At 35.6% G+C, this 20,781-nt stretch overlaps 1 protein-coding gene across 2 annotated transcripts in view; it reads left to right on the top strand.

Annotated features, from left to right (window-relative positions):
- The window catches only part of LOC145291160 (dipeptidase 1-like), a 227,126-nt gene that overhangs the window by 135,090 nt on the left and 71,255 nt on the right, over positions 1 to 20,781 (top strand). For both annotated transcript variants that reach the window (XM_080136687.1, XM_080136686.1), the window contains exons 8-9: positions 693 to 789; positions 10,719 to 10,794. In XM_080136687.1, the coding sequence (XP_079992813.1) occupies positions 693 to 789; positions 10,719 to 10,794 (173 nt within the window). The remainder of the gene's footprint in view (positions 1 to 692; positions 790 to 10,718; positions 10,795 to 20,781) is intronic.

The raw sequence follows: 20,781 nt of genomic DNA on the forward strand, positions 1-20,781 counted from the left end.
ATGCACACGATGCCCTCCTTTCGATTCCCTCAATCTCTTTTAGACCTACGCTCTCTATCATCCTAAATTTCTCTGCCTGAATCCTTACCTCAAACTGGACTGTTGATCATCATTAGGATGAAATTTTGCCACTAACCCTAATACGGGTTTAACCAGCTTCCTTCTAAGGAGTAAGTTCCATGGGAGCATGAGATTCACAGGCCGTCCTCAGTCGCATGTATATCCCGGCTAAGAGAGATTACAATATTAGGTTTTTACAACTTTTGCCGGGAGGAGTTGACGTTTGCCTACATACAGCACCTGGTATTTCCAAATTGGTCATCCAGCATCATATCATCATATCGCATGAATCCGAAGATTCTATTGCTGGCATTAATTTCCCCAATATTTTTCCAGAATTCTCTCTAGAAAAACATTGAAGGGATCACGTGAAGGTTTGCAACATCTTAAGTGAAAGTGATTTTTGTGGGACGAACTGGATTCGAACTTGGAGCACTCGTGTTGTCGGTCTGTATCATTAACCACTTACCCACCATCACCTCTCGGTTTGTTGATATAAATGTGGTACTCAAGTGTCTAAAGATTCCAACTCCTTCAGTGCTTTTGTGCCCTCGCTCTGGATCCGTAAAGTCGTATATAATCAAGCTATAAAAACGAAAACTCTTCACGGTTTTTCTTTATTTATTTTACAGAAGACAAATGGTGGCGTCGTTATGGTGAATTTTTATAATGCATACATCAATTGCTATCCACATAACCAAACGAGGACAACTCTAAAGCAAGTAGCAGGTATGAACTTTCATCTTCATCATTCTCATTGTTCTAAAATGTGATGAAATGTTATGCACGGTGGGGCCATTAAAACAAAACAAGATGTATAAGAGGGAAAGGTAGTTTGCTTGGAGCATTGCTGATAAAAAAATATCTAAGAATATTTACTTTTTCGGTTCTGCTTTTACGGTATTTCTTGTTTTAAGTCACTCTTTTGGTCTGTTTTGTTTTTGAAAAAGAGATATAATTCTCAAAATAATCTCGAAATAATATCCTGGTTATATCAAGAGTAAATCCATAAATACTGATTTATATATTTGATTGATTTTAAAAAATAAACAGATATATAAAGATTTATAAAATCTTCCAGGCCTTCATTTATTTTCGTCATACGTCATATCATTTCATTACCCTGGTATTCCACATCGCTACAGCATTCATATAGTCTTCCATAAAGCAATATATAGATATACTATGGCAAGAATGAGTAGAAGGAATGGATTGCGAACATTTAAAAAATAATCTTCTTTATTAATAAAGTTGAACCATTTATCGCACTGGCAGTGAGATTAAAACGTCAAATGCATTATCAAGGTAAAACTATAGCTATACTAATTATATGGTGAAAATTACGAGGATAATATTTCAACGAGATTGTAAATGAACAAGGAAAAGACATATATATATATTTGTAGTCATCGACATACAGTCCTGTTTCGTTGTATCACAACTCATCAGTGCCGCTAGACTAGCATCTCTTCCACGCCAAGGATTGAACCTAGAACCGTCGTGTTGACAGTCGGCAGTTCTCCCACTCGGCCATGGAAGCGACGCCCGTAAATAACTCGTCAGAATGTCTATTTAAATAAACACCCGCCACCACTTTATAGTGCTCAAATCGCCTGTTTTTAAACAAACAAACAACGAGCTTCGCATTTTCAGCCAATTAAGTAGCGGGTGAGAATGTTTACGATAGTGCATATATATATATTCATCAACCTTTCGAGTAGAGTTTACTAACGACGAAGAACGCATGTACAGTGGTTATTTTCTCGAGCCCGATTGTTTAGCTCAATTTTAGATTGATATTATATAACAAATTTTTTTCGAACCACGCGTCTAGCTACAAACGCCCATAGCGGGATTTCACCTTCACTGCCTATGTAGTCACGCTTTATAAATTTATTTAGCGACGGTGTATTGATCTTTACTGATTTTTATCCCAAACAAGGCATTGCGCCACTTGGACATAAAGGGCTACTATTTGGGGGCAATTTGGTAGGGGCACTATGTAGGGGGTTGGGCAGCGAGATGTCTGTTCAGAGTGCACTTGAACTTCTGCATGTCAATACAATTAGGGAAGAAGAGACCTAGGAGGAAATTTCAAAGTCTAGCAGTTCTAGGAAATAAACTATTAGAGCAGAAGATTTTCCGGCATTTAGGATAGTGTATGAGTTGTTTGGTATTTAGAGTAGTGTACGAGTTGTTTGTTTGGTATTTAGGGTAGTGCATGAGTTGTTTGTTTGGTATTTAAGGTAGTGTACGAGTTGTTTGTTTGGTATTTAGGGTAGCGTATGAGTTGTTTGTTTCTCGGCTTAGCCGGGGGTATTTACCTTGTTGGAGTACAAATGTCTTGGGTTCGACGCAGCTCATTCCAATAAAATATGGGTACAATAGACATAGGAGCATCACATTTCGGAGATGAGAGAAAGGTTGGTGTTTCGTTGCTAATAAAGAACCAATTGGTTGGAGACTATTGAATTGAAAGCAATGTTTAATTTCAGAAGAGTTTCTGATGAGTAAGTATTCTATACAAATCCTGGAGATGATGAATTTTCAATCGGTAGCTTTCCTGTACAGGTCCTGTACTTTAGAATTTTGCAGGCAAAAAAAAAAAAAACAAATGTGCTGGAATGCTAAAAGAGTCAATATTTTTATGGATCAATTCTGGTTTCTGATTGGTTGTTAGCATAACGTGGCTCAGTTTGATTTGTAAACTCCTATCGTTAGTATCTATCAGTAGCACCTTCCAGTTTTTAGTGATCATACCTTCATTATAATAAAAATATTGCAACAGAGACTCTGTTTTGGGACTTTAAGAGCGAGAGACTAATGGCAGATGCACCAGCTCAGATGTGGCAGCAATACTCCATGTATCGGCGAATAGTGACCTTGTAGAGGTACAGGATATTCTCATAGGTGTGAATAACTTTCTAGTACAGTAAAGAGAGCCCACCTTCCTCACAGTAATCCTGGCAATATCCTCAATGTATTTGTTCGAATTTCGTATGCAGATAACCAGATAATATTTGCAGGTGTTTTTTATCAACAATTATTCTACTTCTGAGAATCCACAGTTTCTGTTTCTCCTCATTAGGTTTCGACTCACATCAACAATTATTTTATTTCCGACAATCATGTTGTTTTCTTCCGGCCAGGTGCGTATCTGTGTCAAGTACGTTTATTCCTATCACATAACATTTTCGGTACGGCGGGTGTGAATATTCAACACATGCATGAGTAGTGTTTCCATATCTACTTGGTACACTAACCACTTTTGTTTTTGAACAGGGTTAAAAAAAAAAAGAGTCTCTAACCTTATAGATTCCACAGTGTCTAACAAACTCCAGTCTCTGTCATATCACGGCAGTGTTGCACCCCTCTATTTGATTTACACGAAATTTTCCCCACTAGACTTAGTGCATTTATACCTCTGAACAAAAATATCCTCGACCAACCCAACTAGCAGCCAAAGCATACTTTTCACTGTAGAAGTCTTCAGATACCGGAATTTTTTTCTACTCTAATAGCTTGTTTAGTTGAATGCCTTCGCAATTACCTCCGTGATTGATCATACAAACATGCACAAATTAAAATCCTACTGCTCAACTCCCCTACTTGCTATAAATGTCGCTCCATCGGAGTAGTTTCAATACTAATATGCCTAGTTTCGGGTGAACTAATTTTTAAAAGAAAAAAGTTTCTCATCTTAAAGGTACAAGACAAATATCGTGTTTTACTTATACACCTATGAAGTTTAGTTCTCTGGATGCACTAACATTGATATTAAAAGCCTACTTTTTCTATTTAAAGTTATTAAAACGGACTCAGTCATGGATATGCAGGTGACTTTATGGATGCTAACTAATTTGCATATTCGATTGAAAAACGAGCGTTCATTAATATATTAATTATTTTTATGGTGTCTTATTAAATGATTGGTTTAACTGTTATGCTCGATTTTATTGATGCATATTTTCTAGATTGTGCATAAGAGCGTAGAATTTAGGATGGCATACGCACATGTATTTTTATCGCTCTCTTTCTCTCTCTCTCTCTCTCTCTCTCTCTTTCTATCTCTCTCATCTCTAGTAGATATATATGTGTAAGCAAATTGAGTTAAGGCGTTTGGGCAATGTCAAAACATTGTTAATTCACTACCCGGCATAACAGTAGCCGAATAGCGTAACGAGCGCCGACTGTCATTTGGGCGATTGAGTTTCGATCCTGGCTTGAGGTAGTTGCTTGTCTAGCTGCACTGATGAGCCGTGATACAGCGAAACAGTATTGTATATGGATGGTTCTCTCTCTCTCTCTCTCTCTCTATATATATATATATATATATATATATATATATATATGTATATATATATATATATATATATATATTCTACTATTATATAAAAGTCAATTTGTATGTGAGTTCATTCCTCATAGGTTCCGAAACGATTGAGCCTATCTTTTGAATATTTCACACATAGGTAATTTATATGTCTGACAGTGTTCTTAGATATGTTTTGTGCGGCAATTCATCCGGAAATTATTGAAAATCGAAAAAAATCCGATCAAAAAATGGTCTTCCTTTCTTATAGATAAAAATGAATTTTTACAGGGTAATATTTTGTTACACTGGTAAGGGAAATAATTAATCTCAATAAATCATTTCTTCTTAAATAAAACAGAATTACTGACATCTGAAAATATAGCTCAGTGGGAGAGCGTACGACTACGGATCGAATGGTCCTCTATTGAAGCCCTGGTGTAACTCATCGTTTTATTTAAATTGTTTCTTATTAATAAATTCAATTTACTATAAAAGAAAGAGCGCTATTTAAAATTGCCTCAAATTATTTCTTCGTTTGCATATTTTAAAACGAAACATTAATCAGAAGTGACTTTCCAGGGCATTCATCGCTAGGTCTAAATATGAGCTGACGTGATAATCTAAACAAACATAGGGGAATTTGATAAACGAAATTATCATTATTTTTTTTAAACTTTTTTTCTTTTGCGAATTAGTCCATTCAGCAAATATTCCTCGTAATATATAATAATCAACACAGGATTGATTCTATAGTAATACATACATATGCATAAAGTAAAATATGATGTTTAAACATATTGCACGACCGGGCAAGGCCGGGCGGCCAGCTAATATATATATATATATATATATATATATATATATATATATATATATATATATATATATATATATATATATATATAGAAAAACGAACAATAAATTAGTTTAACTGAATAACGAACAATTAATTAGTTTAACTGAATAACAAACAATAAGTTAAAAATTAAATTCAAACAAATGTTAGTATAAACAAAGTTACTAAGGCAGAAATATTTCAAACATTGAATATTAAAACTTTTAAAAAATCTGTTGTAGAATTTAATTAAAAGTTTGAATTTTTTCTTTTTCTGATATTATTTTTTACTAATATTTGCGACAAAAATTGTTTAATAGGGAATTCGATGAATTCCATATCAGCATTTTTTCAATTTGCTGCATAGTGTGACCCTCATCACAAGAGAAATAATCGATTTTGATCAGCCAAAATATTTAAAGTTATGTACAAAAATGGATGTAAAAAAGAATCGCATTTTGTAAGTTTGTTTATAACTATATAATTATATCAGACAAAATTATTAGTTATATCATTTGGGTATAGCAGAGAACCTCTGTTAATACCCTTGAAAGTAGCTGTTTAATTCAGCTATTTCTTCAACAGCCTCTCTCCAGGATATTAAATTTTTGCAGCATTTCAGGTTTTTGAAAACTGCATGACAGCAATAACCTGCTAAGTATAATATAACAGGAAGTACTTCCTTGCATTGATTAACATCATCTTCTGTTACATCTATGTTAAATTTATAAACATGTAACTCTTGCTCCCTTGTCATTTCATCCCAGTTTCTTTTAAATTTTTCAATTCAATAGTTCGAATATTAATTGGTAAGCTCAATTTTAAAACTGACAACATTCTGAGGGTTTTTTTCACATTCATACACCTGACGTATCGATATATTATACTGATCTCCACTAAGTTGTCGATACTGGCCAAACTCAAGGTTATATGTCTGAAACTTTCCTGGTAATATATACACCATGTTCAGTACATTTATACAATATTTAGACAATTCTAAAATTGCGTAAGTACTATGGTGCAAATCAGTATATGTTTCCTTTGTTAACTTACTAGTTCTTCCAGGAATGCTATCTCAAGTTTCTAACCAGTCACAGAACACATTTAGGAAACTATAATTACCACTAAGTGGATTAGCATATTTATTACGAAGTCGACAACCTTTATATGGTGTTTTCACATTCAGTATTGTCCACCAAATATAACATATTTGAATGTATTCTGCGATTTCTGTATAATTTGGCAAGCATTCCTGTTTTCCTAAGGTTAGCAAACCTTGAATAGTATATTCGTTGAAAATTTGCAAAACCAAATTAACATTTTGCCTTTCAAAAGTAGTCGGAGAAAGAGCTTTTGAAGTCAACTTATAGCAATATCTCACAAGTGATTGATATTCTAGGGCATAAAGTTTATGTAAACTAGAAAATGGAGCACTTTGGATGTTATCTAATTCATGATTTCTATTATAACAAAACTTTGGGAACATCATGCATTTACGTTCATCTTTTTGGCCAACCCAATTGTTTCTAATGCATTTTAATATATGCACTGAGTCGAATAAGAAGAAACTGGATGGGAATATACAATTGGAAGCTTTGATGGGCTACAAAAGAAAGACATAGCTTTTTTATTTATTGCATTATTATCTGTTATAACAAATAATACCTAAAACCCTATATCTTCTAAGCCAATTATTACACATTTAATTATGTCAAATAAGTTCTCAGCTAGAAGATATTTAGTTGGCATAACATGCACAACATCCTTATATTGTGAAAATACACTGCTAAGCATAAAATCAGATGCACTTGTGGCAGGTTCATTGCTGTTGTTAGCTAAGCCAACAATATCATCACCTTTATAATCAAGATAAGGTTTGAGATGTATTTCATCAACAAGTAAATATACTGTGATGTCATTCTGCATTAGTAACTTGAACTTACTTTTAATATACATGAGAAAATTGTTATCGTGTTGTTCAATGACAGGATTCATAGAAGTTGATAAGGTTAATCTTCGAATGGTGAATAGCATGGTAAAATAACATTTTTAGTGTCTCTTAACAGTCTGTATCCTCTAGGAAGAAAATACCATCATTTCACTCGAATAATTAACCTTATTCATTGTCATTATGTTAATTTGTTCATATATGAACTTAATGGCATTAAAATATTTAAATCATTCATCTTGCGCTAATAACAAAAATGATAAGATTAATTTTAATAAAGAACTTATATTAGAAGTTTTCATTTCCTGTTCTCCGATGTCCATTTTTTCATGTTTTCCATCAAAATCTGAAGAGTATTTTCCTCTGTTACATGTTTAGGAATTCTAGCACTCATTTCCACATCACTACAGAATACTTTTTCAGCACTATAACTAGAATGCCGTCAGGGCCAGTTGCTTTACTGGAAGCAAGGTTCTTGATTAGCTTGGCGACCTCACGCACAGATATTTGTATGTTGCATAGCATGTTGTCTGTTATAGGAGGAAATACGGGGAGTTGATGGCCTTTGTTGCATAGGGTAGAATTAGCTGCAAAGTTCTTGGCAAATAGTCTGGCCTTGTCTGATGCTGAGGAGATGACCTCAGGTCCATTGATGATAGTTGGGATAGAACGCACGCTTCTGTTCAAGATCCTGTTTGCTATTTGCCAGAACTGGTGGGAACCAAGCCGCTGCTCAGCTACTTTGGATTTAACAGACTGAGCATATAGCTCTCTTGCATTTTTTATTACTCTTTTACAGTGGTTGTTGGCAGTCTTAAAGTAGCTTTAGTCTCAGTACATCTATTACGTTAGTAGCTATGGAAAAAGTGATTTCTGTGCGTGATGGCAGCAGCACATTCAGGGGAGAACCATGGCTGGCTGTTAGGTTTTTGTTGGAATTTTTTGGATGGTATGAATCGATCTATGCCTACAATTAACCATTTGGTCAGGTCTGATACTATAGAGGACATATCCTTTTTAAACATGGGATGCAGAGGTAGGTTAGATATGAATGTACGGAAGCTGTCCCAGTCGGCCATAGAGTATCGATATACAGTACAGTGGAGAGGTACGTCTGAAGACTTATAACATTTCATTTTTATCTTAACTGTTACGACAGAGTGGTCAGAGGATACCAGAGGAGATAGCACGGAACATGAACACAGCTCTGGGGATGTTGTGAGGAAAAGGTCTAGAAGGCTTGCATATTGACCGGGTGTATCGGGCACACGAGTGGGTTCATGAACCATCTGAGTGAGGTCATAGGCAATTGCAAAATCATGACAAAACCTCCCCTCGTCATCGGTTTTATTTGAGTGGGTCAACCATTCCACATTATGGACATTGAAGTCACCGCAAATGTGAATGTTAGCCGAAGGATGAGCAGACATGATGTGGTCAATTTTCTCAGATATTATCTTAAAGATAGTAACCCCACTGTTGTGGGGGCGATAGAGGGCAAATATAAAACAGTGGTGTTAGCTAGTGCAATTCGGAAGCACATATAAGGTAAATTAGGGTCTTCTCTGGAGATATCCCTACCACATGAAAAGCCATCTTTGATGTAGGGACATATTCCATGCCCATGGTGATCTTGGGAGTCAGATTTAGATGTTAAGTTGGAGTATCCTTTAATTATGAATTCGTCTAGAGAAGTGGTTGGCCCTATGCCAGTTTCACTTAGAAAGAATATGTCCGGTTTCGTCTCCTGTAATTGTGTTTCAATCTCTGGAAGGTTGGAACGTATACCCCTGATGTTGGAGAAGGAGACCTAGTAGTAGGGGTCTACGTTGGAGGATGGGGTTCTAGGTTTATTCGTGTTTCTTTTTTGGAGATTTGTCATGATTTTTGAGGTTTTGGGGGTTGTGGAGCAGGTCGGTAGACTTGGTTGGGGCAGGACAGAGAGGGAAAATAAGAGAGAAAAAAGACAAGAATTTTTTTTGTTTTGTGCGGCACATGATAAAGGTAAAGCCGTAACAATTGTATTAACTTTAGCTAGAAGTAATGCATACTTTAGGAAAAGACAAAAAAAAAGCCGCGTGTTTTTGAGTTCAGATAATATGCAAATATAATTTGGGAAATGTTCAATTTCATGGGAGACTTTTTTTTCTCGTTTTAAATATAAGAGAAAGTATTGGTTAATAATAGTATTTTTGACAAAAAAGATTTAGGAGAAAGATAAGAAAACAAGACAAATATTCAGAATTAAAGTCAAACCTGTGATATGGAAAAAGAAAAAAATGAAAAATGAAAAAAAACTAAACATGTTTTTAGATTAGTAGTTACGAACAGAAAAGTTTCTTAGCTTTTGGGACCGTAGGGTTCGACTCAGCTTGGGGTCGATAGCTTAAATAGGACGAATTCCGGCCAGTCAGTCTGCTTTTATGCTGATATTTAAAGGGTATATTGGGTGGTCGGGGTGGGGACTTGGTGAGTTTTGTATTTTTATTTATTTCTTTTAACTTCAACATTGAATTATTTATCTAATGCCAGAATGTTCGACCACCCCATAAGCTGGTTAAGAAGTAATACCTTTACGGTTATCTATTAACTTTAGCTAGAAGTAATGCATACTTTAGAAGAAGGAGAAAAAAAGCCGCGTGTTTTTGAGTTCAGATAATATGCAAATATAATTTGGGAAATGTTCCATTTCATTGGAGACTTTTTTTTCTCGTTTTAAATATAAGAGAAAGTAATTACCACTAACTTTTAAAATTCCAAGAAACAAGTAGTTTCCAAGATATGAAGAAATGCAGTCACTTTATGGTCACCCTTTCTTGGGAAGGGAGCCACAACACCCCCACCCCTCCACCGCCTCGCACCAAATGTAAACAGAACTTTTGTAAAATATTAAACAGTTCTTCTGTTCGGTTAATGTCTGCGCGTTATTTACGTTAAAACAGTTAATTAAACTGCATAAGCACCTGTTAAAAAACTATACAAGTTCAATAATTGAATATCCCCCCTCCTCAAAAAAAGTGACCATAAAGTGACTGCATTTCTTCATATCTTGGAAACTACTTGTTTCTTGGCATTTTAAACGTTAGTGGTAATTTTAAAAGATTTTCTGAGGGTGGAAAGAAAGTCCCCCCCCCCCCGAAAAAATGTGGGTGCTCATTTTACCTTAAATTATTATAGAAAAGTGACCCCCCCACTTTTTTTTAAAACTAAAATTTCTTTATATCTTAGAAACTACTTGTTTGCCGTAATTCTAAAGGTTATTTTCGTTTTCAGCGACCCCGAAACCCTCTCTCTCTCTCTCTCTCTCTCTTTCTCTCTCTCTCTCTCTCCATATATATATATATATATATATATATATATATTATTATTATTATTATTATTATTATTATTATTATTATATAATAATAATATATATATTATTATTATTATTATTATTATTATATAAATATAATATTTATATAATAATAATAATAATAATAATAATAATAATAATAATAATAATAATAATAATAATAATAATATCGATTGGTTTAATACATAATCTTCATTTTTATTTTCAGATCATATTGATCATATAAAAAATCTTGTTGGAGTTGATTACGTGGGGATTGGTGGTGATTATGACGGAGTTGAAGAGTAAGTCACTTTTTCTGTTCAAATATGTTCTTTCGTGATTTATCAAACAGTAGTAGTAGTAGTAGTAGTAGTAGTAGTGTCTATAAAAAGTTGATGATGACGTCACTCCAAAGAATTATCCGGAGAGCACGCTGTCCGGAATCCGTTTCTTTTACGATGATTAGTTTTGGCGACTCGGGCGGACGGGCGGTCGGGCGGGCAACTAGCGATACACACACTGCCTTTCACAGACGACACCTACGTAAAATGCGGCACACGATACAGACTAATACTTGCGCGCTCTCCTCCCCTTTGTTCAGATATAGCTTTCATCTGAGGAAAGGTTTCATATCTCACAAGTCACAATCAATTAAAATGCATGAACGTTCATAGCATACCTTGTTGGCTAAAAACCGAGGCACGAATTGAAATCAGTGGAGTACAAAGTTCGAATCCAGTTCGTTCTATTAAAATTCTTTCATCAAATCCACACCTGATCTTGTGTCTAACCTACCAGAAATAAAATTACATACTTATCTAGCAGTTCGCTATTAACATGATCATGTCCAACTGAGGACACCACCTCCAAACAAATTCGTTCATACGAGGTGCCTTCAATAAGTGTCCAGACTTTTTTGTACAAGCATTTAAAATTGTAGTATACCTTTGAAAATTCAGTATGTTATTGCTATACATCTTATGAGATGACTGACCAATTGTTATGATTTCAGGTTCAAATGAACAGTTACAGCAGGAATTGTATTACACCCTACTAAAGCTTGATTATCACAGCTGGTGAGTTTCAAAAATGCAATCTGGATGTGAGGCACCTTAGAAAAACGTTATGCAATAAAATTCTATTTTAAACTTGGAAAAAATGTCACAGAAATATATGGAATGCTTCAGACTGATAGTGAACCATCTTGCATGAATCGAGCATCGGTTTTTGAGTGGTATAAGAGATTCAAGAAAGGCAGGTGAGGGATGATGAGATGTGTGGGAGGAGTAAGGAAGTCAAAACACCAGAGTTGATTGGCCAAATAAAGAATTTCATAGAGACAATAAATGCACAGTTTGATGTCAGTGTGGGAACTGCACACGCAATTATTCACGACGAAAAGAAGATGCGGGAGATTTGCGCAAAGTTTGTCTCAAGTGTGCTCCATCATGGTCACGGATAATTTGGCTAAGATGGGCATTAAGACAATTCCTCACCCTCCCTATAGTACAGATCTTTCTCCATGTGACTTTTGGTTATTTACTAAGCTCAAGTAAAACATTAGGGACTGTCGTTATGAGGCAACTGAGGAGATGAAAGAGATTGTGCATTGCAGTCGGAGGAGATTACTTCGAAGGGGACTAGAGTCTCATGTGTACTATTAATAAAAGTGCCCATACGAAAAAAAAGTCTGGAAACTTATTGAAGGCATCTCATATCCTGAAAATAAAAACAAGACAGAGCAACGAAATGAAGACAGGAAGAGGTTTATTTGCTTTGCTGTTGTTTCAAACCACTGGCCAGTGAAGCAGAGGAGGGAGAGATAGAGAAGTCGATTATTATTTGCTTAATGATACATATCTAAAAGAAAATACAACTTCACATTATGTTCCCAGGCGAACTGATAACTTCTCTCCCTCCCCTCTTCTTCTTTCTTTCCCCTCCGTCTCCCTCTTTCTTTCCCCTTAGATCTGTTTCTAGCAGATAGGAGGTCAAGCTGATATCCGAGTGCACTAACTCCATTTACACCTTTCGTTTTCCTCAAATAACAAAATCGCACGCGCCCATTATTAAACACTCATCGCTAGATAAAAAAACAAAAATATACCGAGCACTTAAATCCCGTTTGGCATATTCCAATTTACAACATTGCAGTAAAAGTATTCCATACTTTTTGTGGTGTGATTTTACATCTTGTTTCACGAAGAATCTCCGTATTTTTGTCTTGTTTGTTTGTTTTTGGAAAAGAATATTTGGCATGCTATATGTATTCTCTTTTGGCCGCCCGCCTTTTACCAGTTGAGGGTACGTCCTCGACGAGCAGTTTGATATTACTGCGATGCCTGACCTGTAAAACTGAGATATAGTTCTGTGCAGTCCAAGAGGTGCATTCTTCTAGACTTTGCCTTCTTTTTAAAAAGGGGTTAGGTCATTGCGAATCGCTTAAGGCGCCCCACACAGGGAATACTGACGGTGTTGATCGAGAATTTTTGTGAGGTCCGAGTGCACTACATCTGGTGCTTTTTTATCCTCACCTTTCAGCTTTGCGTTACATCTTTCTTTGGTGAAAGGGGGGATAAATTCCACTAGATTCGTCCATTTTAACACAGTATGTGCTTAATTAATGTGCTTTTCGACGCAACTCAGTGTTGCCATTTTGTGTCATTGTTGAAAACAATATTTATTAGATGACGATTAGTCATTTCTATTATTTAGATCCACGTATGCTTTTGTTGTTATTTAACATATGTTCCTCGGTTATACTTTGCGATGACGTGTATACTTTTCCAAAGATGTGATCTTCAGTGAGACTTGTTTTTAATATAAAATGTAAACTTTTCGCGCCATTATGCGCGAACTCCTGTATTCACCCATGCATAGAGTATTGTTGCCAAATCCGGGCTGGTGCATATACCATTAGTCTCTCCCTCTTGGATAGGTTCCAAAAAAGAGTCTCCAATCTAATAGGTCCCGCTTTATCAACTAGGCTCCAATCCCTGTCCCATCGCACAATGTTGCATTCTTGTACCTGTTTTACAAATGTTTTAACGGAATGTGCTCTGATTAAGCTCATTGCATTTGTGCGCCCTCGACATACACATCCCCGACAAACCCACTTAACAACAAAATCACACCTCTCCACTGTTGAGGTCCCTAAATGCCAGAAAGCTTTCTATTCTAATAGTTTTTTCCATTCCTGTTGCCTGCTTCTCTGACTGCACTGATATGCAGAAGTTTAAATGTAACGTAAACCAACACCTTGTTCACTTTCCCTAGCCATGGTCCCAAATAGTAGCCTCTTACGTCCGTGTGGCGATATGCCTTATTTGAGGTGAACGTGGGTGAAAAAAAAACATGTCGACAAGGACTTCAACATCTTAACTAATGCAATGTTTCTTAAGTTATGTACGTATTTCAAACAAATGAAAGCACTTAAATTAGATTTACGCTCTACGTAACAAATTAACAAGGATGTAGGTACTCCGAAAATTCTCTCACTCCCTAATGGAAAAAAGAAAGACAAGAAATGTACTAAAACATGCTTCTGAAATGTCCAAAAATACTGAACAGTGAAAAAGGCAGTAGGTTGTAGTTTTCTATAATCTATTTTTATTTAACCGTTTGTGCCAGCCAGAACCTGGTTGAGAATATTATACGCAAAATATTCACATTTCTTTCGAACATATAGTTCATGACTGGTTCACCGATTTGTAGAAGACTAGCTTCATCATTTTTGGGCAGAGAGACAAAAAAATTGTGACACAATAAGGTTGAATTTGGCATGTTTGTTAAATTTTACTCAGAACTGACGTTGTGTTTAAAAGTCTCGCAAAGAAACAAAGAAAACATTCGACGCGAGTTTTTTCCTGTTGAAAGAAAAGATGTTTATTGCCGGTCGTTTCGACGCGAAGCCCCTGACATGTATTTTCAAAGCCAACAGAATATGGTCGCATTCCTGCTTTTTCGTCTCTGGATCAATTAACAGGGTTTTTTTTTGGGGGGGGGGGTTGTCTGCAGCTATAACCATGTGTGCAATTCGTTCAACGGTTAACGGTCGCCCAACATCTTGCAAAGTTCTGCATTTTGTTCATAGTGCCTTTCGCGCCGACACGCGCTTTCTCTCCCCTATTTTTTCTTCCTTTTACTCCAATGCCGATGTCTATATATCGATTAAGTTCCGTGACGTCACGCTAACGCTACGGCTTGGTCATTTTCATACGTGTCGATGGCTTCATTACGTACGTTATCTTTTCACCTATTTTTTTTAATTTGATCGACAAAAGGTGTAGATCTGAATCTCTAAAAACGTTCTGCAGCCAATGTTGTTTAGGTTGGTTTTCACGTTGCAAGCTCGTCACACAACAGTGTATGGCTGTCGTCGAAAACCTAGTCGATGACGATTGCCTCGGATTTGCTGTCGCCTTGCGTATAAGTGCTGTTGTAGTTATTCAGCTTACACCTATCAATTGCACACTCTATCATGTAGAAGCAGCAGCCGCAGATTCCACCAGACACAGCATTGTCGACGATATCATGCTACAGGCTCTAGATATCGATCCCATCGATTATTGAACCCGTTAACCTTATGTTAATGATGTTCCTCGTCTTAAACCATGCGTCGCTAATTTGGAGTGTAATAGTTGTCTACACTTTTGCGTCCTTGTCAATAAAGGAATCGGTGAAAACCCCTGCACGTGTAGCAGCGTCAGAGGAGGGTCGCAAGCGATTGAAATACGTCAGTCTTTTAGGCGGATTTGTATTCTAACCACTCGTCATGTGTGTTTTGCCACGTAGGATTTCATCAAACGCCAGTGGCTATCAGTGGAAAGCCATACTGGGGAACATAATGATTTGGATCTACGAACGCTTCTCCATTGCATTATTCGAGTGTACACTTCGAGCCTGTTCTCGTCCTGCCAAGCTAACATGACATTCGTTAAAATATTCTAATATATCCACGAAGACATTTTTAATGTTTGTCAGATAAAATAGAGGTTAAACTTTTTAAGCAATTTTATTAAATTGAATTTTAAAGTTTGTTATGGTATGAATATTGGAAAGAATAACAAGAAAATTCGAAAAAGGGAAATAAATAATATATTAAACAAAAATACAGACAAGAGCGTCAGTTGAGTGGAAATTCCGCTCAACTGAAGGACAAGTAATGTTACGACTTTCTCTCTCTGAGTCTTGGAAAACAGAACCTGCTTACCAGAAATGACGTCAGGAATAGTCTATCGTTAGAATCTGTAGGATGGGGGTGGCTACCAATATAAAATTTTAATCCAATAACAATATTTAAGCCAATTTAACCATATTTATGTTGAATTATGTTGTCATTGAATAAATATTTTGGGAGATTTTCCCAATTCATTAAAAAATAGGAATTATTTTTAAAAATATACATTTTTTATTCAATTTTCACCCCAAACAAGGCACATTGATGTAGGGGGCTACTATTAGGGACATAAGTTGCAGGAATATTAATGTAAGGAGATGAGCAGCAAGATGCCTGTTCATATTATACTTGAACTTCTGCATGTCAGTACAGTTGGGAAAGCAGAATCCCAGAAGGGAGTTCCAAAGTCTAGCCAGTTCTGGGGAAGAAACTATTGGAGTGGAAGGCTTTCTTACATCATCATTCGTCCATGTATGGAGTATTGTTGTCACATTTGGGCTGGTGCATCTGCTACTAATCTCTCACTCCTGGACAGGATTTTAAAAAGAGTTGCCAATCTGATAGATCCTGAACTGTCATCTAAGCTTCAACCTCTGTCTCATCGACGAAATGTTGCGTCCCTCTGCCTGTTCTACAAGTAGTTTAATGGTGAATGCTCCGACGAACTGCAAGCACTTGTACCCCCTCGACGTAAATATCCACGACAAACCCGACAAGCAGCAAAATCCCACCCCTACATAGCAGAGATCTCTAGATGTAAGAACATATAAAGAAAATTTAACTTTTTCCCTTCATAAATGTATATTTATTTAAAAAAATATTAATTCAAATAAAAAATTTAAACTAATTTTGCTATAAATCATCGCATCATGAGGAGCTTTATTGTAAAAACAATTCAAACTTGCGACTATTATGCTTCTCGTCGTAATATTTTCTGTTTTTTATTTAATCACTGGAACCAGACTTTAAGACCAATCAAGAGTATGGAAAATCTACACAATAAGCTAAGATTCTTTTCTATCGTATAATTTAACTAGCAGGGAGACCCGACGTTGAACGGGATTGAGTGAGGATCGACGAATTTTCTAAACTTCCAATACTTTGATTATTATTGAAATCGCTGAAATCGACCATATTTTTTCAATCAAATCGATTGATTGCCTGTTCTAGTGGAGAACCACCGTGATGAAGCTTCACATGCCTCCCAACAGTGATTTACTCCACAATACATTATAATCTACGTTGCACTGTAGAGAACCTACTATTGATTTTATAGACACTATCGTTTCCCGGGAGAGTTGCTTGGTTGGGGAACGTCCTGTGAACAAAACCAGCTTCCCGGGGGAATAAACAATATCAAACGATGGGCACATGGAAACATCAGCGCAACGGGTCGATATGTCGTCGGCTATACCCGGCTGGCATGGATCGCTTCTTGAGTCTTCATTGCATCGTTACAGGTAGCATTTCCACCGTCGCATTAATGGCTGAGAACGCATGTTGAAATTGAACGCGTGTACAAAAATAGTGAACAAATGCATTTTTAAAAAATATATATAATTTACTTTTACGTTTAACCCTCGCGGAGCATATTTTTATAAAGACTAGTTGAAACCAGACGCATGCAGCTAAACTGTTCTGTCGCGTCCGTTGACCCCAAAATATAAGCACCTGCTTAACACATCTGCACCTCACAAGTACAAACAAGTTAGGCACAATGTTCATTAATTTGAAATCCCCAGCTCCCCCATAAGGGGCGCTCTTCATTATGCCACGTTTATATATATAATAGCTTGAATTAAAGTTTAAGATGTAAATGTCAAGTATTATGGTTCAATTGTGCTCTAAACAGAAACATTCATTTCAAATGCATCCCTGTCATATCAAAGAACCTACTGTTGATTTTATATGCCGAAACCTAATGCTTGTGCAGTGACAAAACTTCTCGAACGCACTTGTGATGTTAGACTGTATAAGGGTGTTAACTTTGGTCCAAATCGGACTGTTCCTAATCAATCGGATTTTTTTTTCGATTATCGATTTTTAATACTTATCGAGTGTATTTCGAACACAAACCTATCTAAATACACTACCAGGCACATAAAGTACATTTGTGTGAAATTTCATAAAAATTGTCCCAGCCGTTTTGGAGTTCATAGGGAACGAACTCACACACACACACACACACACACACACACGCACACAAACACACACAAAAAAAAATACCTTTATATATAAGTAGAGATTTATCATATAATTATTTCATTTTTTAGTGTTAAATCTTATAAATTTATTTGGCAATATTAACTGATTTATTTGGTTAAGTAAAAAAATATAGATAACATACAATATACAACGCTTTCATTTTTGTGTTATGCTATTCTTTCGTTTTTTCCAACCCTGCGGACTAAATAAGTACTTGTCTAGTAATATTATCCGTGCAAAAAAATACCATCATCAAGGAAACAAGTTAATACATAAAAATAAACTCTATGCTATCGGAAACAAACTTCCAATATGAAATATATGTGAAGAGGGTGTTTTCTAGAAGCATCCAACTTTAAACTGAAAACTTTGTTTAATAGAAGATTTGGCAATTATCGGTTATATTGAGTTCGGCCTAGTTTGTCAGTTCATCATGAAGAGACTGACAGCTGAGCATCATTTCCAAATTGTGCAAATTTACGATTAATTTACTGAGCGAAACATTTGATCAACGAATAATTTCACAAAATGGACCTGTCAACTAACCACCTTATTCATACGATTTAACCGTATGACATTATTTTCTTTGGGGTTAAATTGTAAATTCCAGTGTCTACGCTAGTAAACTAAAACGCACCAGACAACTTGAAAGACAACATTCGATGTGTTATTGCCGAAATACAGTCTAATTGAATGCGTAGAGTTTGTGAAAATTGTATCTCTTGATTACGCCATATACGCACAAACCGCGATGGCCATATGCTCGAAATTAAATGTAAATTATAAATGCGAAAAATTAATCTTTGGAATAAACAACGTATTTGTAAAATCTGAACTCCAATCTCTGGTCCCCCCTCGCCAATCTTTCACGAAAAACACCCGTCTAGCTGAATCTACTGTGAAAAATTTTCCCCACTCTTTATCTGTGCCTATATCAAAACGTAGATTCCATGAACAAAGCTTCTTTCTTAGAACTGCACGCCTGTGGAACTCTGTTCCGTCTGCCTGCTTCCCACCTGACTACAACCTGGATGTCTTCAAGTCCAACGTTAACAAATTCCTAATGAACCGCCCCCTTAAGTAAACACTTCATCAAATCTCCACACTAACGTAATGTACTTGCAATAACCCTTATCCCTGAATGGCTTCCGGGCCTTGATAAGTGGTGATCACTGTGTAAAAAAGAAAATAATAATGATACTTTTTTGTGATTATTTTTATCCAAACTTTGTCGCCTCAACAACCTCGAAACATGCATGTCCGTAGATTACTGTTTTAGAAATAAAAAAAAAAATAATAAATAATGATATCTAAAAACAGATTCGACGGGCATACACTATCAATGAATAATAAAGCATATGCTACGAACACTCCACTCTCGGTACAAGTTAGAAGTTGGACAAAATACCTTTAGTCGAATGGAAAATCCTTAGGAAGGCTAAAACATGTAGTCCAATAACTTCGCCCTGTTATGTTTAGCAGAGAAACATGATATTATTAGTTTTAAGGACCGTAATAAATTACTAAATGTAAAAGATGAATCGGTTATAAGTTGCAAACACTTTGGAGGCTACGCTTTAAATAAGATGTAAAAACCGAATAGCGATCCCTTCATAGTAGTAATATTACAATTCATAACACCTCACTCACAATATCTAAAGTTGAAAGGATACGAAGTAGTCCGATACACCACAAATTAACAACTATACTCACCGAAAAGCATCGAAGAATAGGCTAGCATAAATAACTTAGCTAAATTAAGGAAGGGGCCATCCTCTCATTACACCATCATAAACACTACCGTTCAATACTGAACTAAAGCAGCGATATATGAGGAAACAAACCACATAATTAATCCCAAACGATAACTAAGTATTCTAACTAGAGAGTTTTGGGAACGGAATACTCCAGCAAGATAGATATATGTTATTATGTAGCTGTTCACGCGTGTGGTCTCGAAAACCTATCTCTGTAAGGAAGCATATAAACTTAAAAATATATTTATGTTCTAGTTGAGAAGAAAAGAATAACAACCCAAATGAAAAAATGACAACCATTGAAATTAAGTTTATATATAGATATGAAACCCTTGCCTGTGTAATTACTTCAGACACCGCAGTAGAGTGGAAAATGACATTCCCAGTATGCCACCTTTATTTAAATCATATAAATAAGCCTGTATATTTGTTCACTGACTGTTAATTTGACCATGTGGGCGTATGTTTTATAAATAAATAAATTGAAAACGAGAAACAAATGAGCGGATAAAAATGCGAGGAATAAAATAAATAAATAGAGCTTATCAATGAAATAGATAATTATGAAGTTGCCACCAGAAAAAAGAAAAACAATCCTAAAGATGTAAGATCGGGAAATAACAGCGATAGCAGTATCAGAATTTTTGTAGGAATTTTTGACACCCCTAACACGAAACTGCGAATACAATATAAAAATCTCGTAATTTCTCTGTTAAAAGTGGGTTATTTATTTTCTTTATGGATTATACTTCCAAAATAAACTATTACAGTTGTTTTAAAAGTAATAAAAATATTTTTTTTTAAAAAAAACAGTAATGAATTTTCCGAACTTTTTTCAATTTTTAAACTTTTCAATTTTTAAACTTTAAAAATCTATCAAAATTTTTCTATTGATTCTATTTTTACGATATTTTCAGGGTCAATGTGAAATTTTATGTTCTTTCCAATAAACCGAATATAATATTTTAGACAAACGTTTTTTTTTAATTCACGCCCCCCAAGTGTCACCCATTTTCAACTTTCTCTTAAAAAGTAAATAATTAATTTATGTCGTGGAGTTTTATATATCACAAATTGAAGAGAAAAGGTCAATAAATAATATATTCAAATTTAAAACAAAAAAAAATCCCTTTTTTAGAAATTTACCT

This window comes from Euprymna scolopes, chromosome 12 (genome assembly GCF_053919585.1).
Source record: "Euprymna scolopes isolate OS-2025 chromosome 12, ASM5391958v1, whole genome shotgun sequence".
Taxonomy (NCBI): Eukaryota; Metazoa; Mollusca; class Cephalopoda; order Sepiida; family Sepiolidae; genus Euprymna; species Euprymna scolopes.